Here is a 7,556-nt window from a genome sequence, read left to right on the forward strand (position 1 = left end):
AGCTTCCGTACATGTTTATATTTTCTCCAATAATAATAATACTTTGCCGACTTTGACGACTCGTCAGAGCTCAGTTCCATTCTATATTTGAGATACGATACGTCAAATCTTGATTGTAATCAAATCACAATATACAATACTCAAATCTAAAATTACGAAATATCATTCGCTTAATTTTACTCCATCTAAATTTACAATTCTACTCGAAGATACGAAATATTTTAACACAATTTCTAAAACTCCTTTTAAAGATACTTGATTTTCCTTTGTTTTTTAATATAAAACTTTAATTTTCAATTTGCACGAAATGCTCCGCTGTTCGAATGCCGAAGTGGAAGTTTCAAATTTAACGCCACCCAGTTTCCCGCAGAATTTTTCAACTTTTCCACTTACGACACCGCGGCGAAGTAGGCCAGGCGTTGTGTCCCGCGACGAGTCTATTTCGGTCGGCTGGCACGCGGGGCGATGTCGCGGTGTGAAAACTCGCAGGGTTTTAAAATTCCTCGATATTCAAATTCGCGACGGAGGATCTTCTTCTAAGCGTCCCCGAAGCAGGATCACGCCACTGCAGAGAATGATCGTTCCGCGGTATGCGGTCCTCCGCGAAACTCTACCACGCTGATACGTTTTAATTAATTCAAATTCCTGTCGTTGTTCGTTCCAGAGGATTCAGACGCGAGATCTTAGGAACGTGTTGAATAATCCGCTAATTTCCTGTCGATCGCATAATACAACATATTATTATATTATAATCAAATTGAATGGACGAATAGAAAGTGATTGCTAGGAATTGACTTATTTTTTAAATATAATGCCAGTTGTAACGAATAATGTTGGAGTTGATAAAATATTATTAACCCTTAGAGCTGTGAATACTCCTGGCCGAAACGGATCGTAGGGACGGAGCGCGGCTATTACCGACCATCGCTGGGCCGGAATACTTTTTTGACACGCTGAAGTGACTATTCAAGACGCAAACAGTAATAAATTATAGTGATTCTTTTGCAGAAGGTTAAATAATTAAAGACTGTTATTTTTCAGCATTAAAATTATGTATTATAAACATTAAATTTCACAATCAACTAAAAAACTTAATTTGATATTTATAACAGGAATTAATAATTTTGAAATCTATTTCCGTTTCGGAAATTTCTGGAGATTTTTATATGCGTCCTTAGTCCAGGGCGATGACTTAGAGAAAACACATAAATGCGGCCTTAGGTTATACGGATGACTTTCGCCAAACGCATATATGCGTCTATAGAGCTCTAAGGGTTAATATATGAATTAATAATTATTCAACATGGCAAATATTGGGAGCATTAGAAACAAATAATTAGAAATGTTGCTGCGATCTCGAGTTTATTCCTCGGTTCGTTTCGATATGCTGAAAGCTATCGAGTTTCAGTAGAAATGGTTATTATTTGTCAGACGCTTGGAATTATTGCCGATCGTTATTATCCAGTTTCCCCGTAACATAGCCGTACATTTCTGAATTAAAATAACGAACGTTATTTTCTTAAAAGCACGCGCATTATGGTATCCTACAATTGAGGTCTTTAGTTGTTTAACAGTTAATTTAGCTAATGGGTACACTGTAATTTAAAATACCGTAAACCGCAGAATTAATCTACATAGCTTCAAATTGGATACTTCCTTTATCCGCAGAGTCATTAATTTCTCTTTCTCTCTCTCTGGCTTCTGGTTTTATTCTACAATTATTTTAATTGCAACAAAAGCCACGAAGTTTCGGTAGAAAACTCGACCATAAGTCAAACGGGAGGGTTTCAACTGATTTGGAGCTGGAATTCGTACAACGTACCATTATCTATCCTCTGGACTTTTCAACGATTAAATTTAATAAAATTAATAAATTATTTGTTTCCTTTACTTCTAATAAATATATTGGTATTTTTCAATTTTTTATTATTTCGTACTGTGGCGATCTTCAAACACTCGCCATTAGAGAGACAGCAACCTTCAGACATGTAATATAATTTCCCGCAAGCATTTATTTCCGAATTTCTGACCTGTAACATTTTTTAACATCCTCGCGTCTAATTGTTCCAGGTAGAGAGGACCGAAAATAAACTCAAAATCCTTGGAAGATAGGATTCGAAAAACCTTGGCTACAACTGGAGCACTTCTCCCTCACCTCTACAACTCCTTCAAACTCAAAAACACCTAAGAATTAACTAGTATTAACCCACGGTGCCCAAGTGTGGTCCTCAGCTCCCAAGTATGGTCCTCGAGTCCTAAATCCAACTTCATCAAATTAAAACACATTTAGAACCGCATCTCAGAAATCATAAAAACAAACCCCACCACTGTCTCGCCCACAGATATCTTATTAAAACAAACGTTGAAAACGTCAATAAATACATCTGTTTAGTAAAAACCAAGTATAATACAAATTAAAAAAAGGTTCTTACTTTCTAAAAGATAAAAAATCTCATGCTCCACGAACGCGGCTGGTTTTTCTGAACTGTAACTCCACAGTTCTACTCATCGATCGCTATACAACTCTTTTGGTTGTTACTTCTATAAACTCTGGCTTTCAATCGCTAATATTCCCTATCATTCACGTTAGTTACGCCTACCTGTCTTCAAAGTCCATTTGTCTGCACTTCAAGTTCAAACTCAACCTCGAAATAGCTTTATGCATAATTCAAGCTCTGCACAACTACTTTCTTTGTACTTGTTAGGTCTTACTCGTGGCTTATCGGTTTGCGAAGTATCGACTTCGTTCGGGCCCTGTCGACTTTGCAATCGGTGTGCTGACTGATTCCAAGTTATTCGAAAAAACACTCCCAAATGGGTTTTAGAGATTAAGTATTGAATTCAGTTTCTAAGATATTTTTATTCTAACTCTAGATCTATACAATTCTATGGTTCTAACGATTCTACCAGTACTGCTTCTTCGAGCTGACGATGTCACCTCGCAGAAGGGTGCATGGCAAGGGTGAGACGCGTGGATAGGTTAAATCAACATTTGCGTAGGTTCTTGTAGACATTTGATTGCAGTAACGAGCAAATTAAAAGGGGAACCAAAAACTAAAACGAAATTCGGGCAATAGAGGTGGGTGTGCAAATTCTTGAAGCTACAACGACCGTTAGAATTTCTTTATAGTTTTCATAACAGAAATAAGTTTATGATGTGTCTTTAAGCTAACGGTCGTTCTAGCTTCAAGAATTTGCACTCCCATCTCTATTGCCCGAATTTCGTTTTAAGTTACAAAATGGCTACAAAATGGGGTGTTCTAAACCGTTAAGGATTAAACAGTACGAATCTCTCTATTTTCTGCAGGTAATACCACTTTAAGTATTAAGACCGGTTAGTGAAAGGGCCAGTTGGCGCCCTTAGGAACGCCAATAACTCAGAGAAAAAGTAGGTCCAACATTCTCGCGTCTAAGGCGCGACTCCGCCATTTTGGTAACCGTTCCGATGAGTCCATTAGCAAGACCAGGACGAAACGTTTTTCTTTCTTTCTTTCTTCTCTCCCCGCTTACATATACACAACTCTACTCGAAGCAACGTGCTTCAGTACAAATAGCTGGCAAGAAAGAGTTAACACAGTGCCAAAGAAACAATTTAAATTCAATTTTCAGATCGCATAGTATTGCAACAAACGAAACGTAGCTTAGAGATGGTGATAGTTAAATTTGTGAAAGGGTTGGAGATAAGTGCTATTTTTGGGAAAGTATAAATATTCCAAGTGTAATAATTTAGTAAGTTTAGTCGTTTTCTGTTTCTCAATAGCAATTGTCCTGCCGTAAATTTAAGAAATGTTCAGAAAACTTCTAGTCACGAAATATTTGGAACCGGTAAACGGTCGCTGCAACTGTTGCTATCATCCTTGGCATCAAGAATTTCGTCATTCCTTCTCCACAAATGTACCATCAGTACTTGAAGGGATGACGAAGTGGCTTCAAAAATCAACATTCGCGTTTAAAGATGAAAAGCTACAAAACCATAGCAAGATTCAGTGAAACAGTACACAGGCAAAATAGTCAATTCAAGTAAACAGCTTTCTAGTCACGGTCAAAACGTTTAGTTTATACATTCCCATCGTTGTTAGTGGTCCTACGAGTACAGGCATTTAGGTACGGTATAAAGGAACTCGATATAGAGGACTAAGTTTTTACCCAATACTTTTATTTATCGCGGTAAAAATGAATAAAATTCTCTTGCGAGATTACTATAATCGAAACAGGTTTAAGGTAGTAAATTGTTTCTTGCAAAGAGAACCCCGTTACATTGTTAGGCGCCACGGACCGAGTAAGCTTATAAATACACGGAAGACTGACTTTTCCAGATAGAAAATCCTGTTATTGTTCAGACACGCAGACGCGGAAAGTACCGAGTCCGATTACAAGTTACGATTCATCGGCATTGTTCCATTTCTGCCTAACGATAACTCGCTTTCGAACTCGTCGGTCTCCTTGGGGAGCCACCTGTTGACGGTTCAAAGGGAACAATTGTCGCCTACGTCAGTTCCACGTCCTCCTTTGCCGCGAACAACCCCGATGGAACCGGTCGGGAGAGTCTGTCGTGTTTTTTAATTGATTCGATTCCCTTCTTTCACGATGAAAAGCTTTTCGAACGGTCTGAATCTCTTTCGATGCTCACCGTCTACCGCGGCGAGGGAGGATCGTGGACGTGTGGACCGTGAAACCGTGAAACACTGAAGAAACGTCGGTGCAGAGTTCAGTTCGATGGAAATTTAAGGATTACCGCCGATTTAATGTCTCGGTGCATTTAATTGCGTGTACAACTCGCGTTTTTTGCTTCTACGAAGTTCTCCAATTGTAAGGAATTGTACTTTTACTTAATATTTTAATTGAAGGAAAGTATTTTCATGTTTATGATACGATTTGCTTATATATTCTGGTAGAAACTAGGAAAAAGTACCGCTTTAAAATTCTAATCGACGTCTCTTATGTAAAATTGGACCAAATGCATGGAACGTATGTACCTCACACTGGATTTTCCGTTCAAACCATTGTAATTCTCATTACAATATGAAGAATGCAAACAGAATGTAATGTAAACTCCCCTAAAATTAATTTATTGCAAAACTTTGCAGTCAATATATTACAAATTTCAGATCGATGCTTAATTATTATTGTAAAAAGCCAGTAGCAACTGAAATAAAACAAAAACCATGTGCCTATAGTACCAATATTTGTTCACGATAAAAGCGTCGCAGTGTACGAAATTCTTCGGAGAGTTTGTTAATTAGTGTTCTTGACAGGAACGAATCGTTTAATTTCCAGGAATTTCGCTATCAGGATGTGGTATATGGAGTACAAGGACTACAAATTTGGGGACGACGAAGCGAACGACTTGCACGAAATTGGGCATTACACTCAAATCGCGTGGGCTACCACGCATCTGGTTGGTTGCGGTGTGAGTCACTGTACAGGTGGCAAAGGACCGCTGGGCAAGGACTTCTTCATGTACGTGTGCAACTATGCCCCGAGGTAAGCGTTTTCATTCGAGTACCGAGTAATTAATAAACGTAAGATCTACTACTTTTTGAATACTAAAATAATGGGTTTTTGTTAAATTTCCTCGCTTTAATTACATAACAATTAAATGTTACGTATAGTGAATTTGTTTCAGTTATTATTCTTCATATTTTTCATAGCGGCTCTATGTGTTTTAAAGTAGTTAAAATAGTAAAAGAAATAGTGTTTTAAGCTGAATAAAATAGAGAACAAAAATAAGATATTTCTAGTTATATACCACTAAAATTTACAATTTAATATATTTTATAGAATTTTTGTCTGTTTCTTTTATCGAAATAATTACTTGCACAAAAAATCTTTTTCAAAATTTGAAAAAATAAGTCAAGACTGTTATTACTCTCTGAATAAAATAAAAGAAAAAAGAACAGATTTCTATTATTCATGAACGAAACTTATAATTCAGTATAATTTCGAAGTGTTCTTTGAGAAATGAAAGCGAAATAACAAGTCTAAATTTTGTTCAGCCATCGGAAAAGAAAAATACAATCGAACGCGCACCTCGCGGAATATTTTTATTCTTTTTTTTGGCGAAAATAACGATCGATGTACAGGTGTTGTTTTGGAAATTCGGGGGAACGTTAAAACGTTTGCCGCAAAGGTGACCACGACAGAAATAGGGAGGGAGAGAGAAAGCGAGCCAGTTGTTAGCGAACAGAAAGCATGCATAAAAGCGAACAACGGAAAGCGATACAATGCGCCGGGGCAACAAAGCGGAAGAACCTTGCGTGTTTTCCACTGGTGCCTCTCGCGATTGCTCCTCCGCGAGCGCTCGTTCGCCCATCGTTCCTCTGTTTTCGTTATTTCCCGCGGTTTAGTAATTTTCAGAAACGCCTCGGCTGCTCGGTCTGATTTCGTTCTACAACCGTTTCTATTTCATTTAACCAGCGTCCGTGGGAAATTCTCGGCTGCGCGTCGAGGACCTAGCGATGAGGTTGCTTGGATTCGTTTGAAAAACAGAAAGGATCGACCGTGCGCTCGAGCAATGCGGAACGGATACGCCTGGGATTCTTAATGATAAATAAACTGCTGTTACGTTATGTTACGTTAGACGGTTACAAGTAAACAATTGAGTCTGTTTGATGCGAGTATTTGAGATGGCTTTACAGAAATTGTTTATTTTACCACTGACTGGACTTAACACTGAATTTTATTTTGCAAATAATTAAACTTGAAATAACATTGAATTCATATTGAAACGGTTGCAGCGGGAATTACAAAGGTCGACTGGGGCACCCTTACGCCCCGGGTGCGGCGTGCAGCATGTGCAAGGACCATTGCTCGCGCAACAAGCTGTGCACGAACGCCTGCTACTACACCGATCTCTGGTCGAACTGCGCGGAGCTGGTCAGGACGTTTCGTTCTTGGGTATGCGAGACGAACACGAACGAAGGACGCGAACGGCGAAAGTTCTGCGGGGCCACGTGCAACTGCAAGGACAAGATCTACTATCGCCACGGGTAGTGAACGGATCGTCAACGCGGAGTCGAGCTCCACACCCCTTCCTGTGCCCACATCCCTCTCTTCTACCCCTCTACGACCCTTACGCGACGGTTGATCGATCACGCCGCTCGAGGGTGAACGTCGACGCGAGTCAGCACGAGGTACGAAATTATTTTAAATCGAGCTTTCCACGCCAAGTGGGAATTAGGCCTATCGCGTCTCGTAGCGCGATGTTAATCGCGTGTAAACTGGATTCGTGCCGGGGCAAAGGGAAATTTCATCCTCTCAGATGGTGTAATTTGTAATTCTCTTATTCTTATCACGATGTACATTGATTAAATGTCAGTTCGAGTGGGATTGGCTGCTACAGTTTTGACGATTTTCGACGGTTTTCATTGACACGTAATACGGAATTCTTAATTAGAGCGTTACATTTGTACGTATTATCGTTTATTAACGTGTAATGTCAAATTGTTAATGGCAGCGTACATTTTGCGTCTGACACGTTTGGACAGTTTGGACACGTAATATTACGCGCTAATGACTGTATTTATACGTAATTTAGAGAATGTATACTGGTACAG

The 7,556-nt window shown here is 39.1% G+C and overlaps 1 protein-coding gene across 1 annotated transcript in view; it reads left to right on the forward strand.

Annotated features, from left to right (window-relative positions):
- LOC143425827 (cysteine-rich secretory protein 3) overlaps positions 1–7,127 on the forward strand; it is a 90,362-nt gene extending 83,235 nt beyond the window's left edge. Inside the window, exons 6-7 of the mRNA XM_076898864.1 lie at positions 5,278–5,484; positions 6,738–7,127. Of these exons, the coding sequence (XP_076754979.1) occupies positions 5,278–5,484; positions 6,738–6,993 (463 nt within the window). The 3' untranslated portion in view covers positions 6,994–7,127. The remainder of the gene's footprint in view (positions 1–5,277; positions 5,485–6,737) is intronic.
- Positions 7,128–7,556: the final 429 nt, after the last annotated feature.

The sequence above is a fragment of the Xylocopa sonorina genome, chromosome 8 (genome assembly GCF_050948175.1).
Source record: "Xylocopa sonorina isolate GNS202 chromosome 8, iyXylSono1_principal, whole genome shotgun sequence".
In the NCBI taxonomy this organism is placed as follows: Eukaryota; Metazoa; Arthropoda; class Insecta; order Hymenoptera; family Apidae; genus Xylocopa; species Xylocopa sonorina.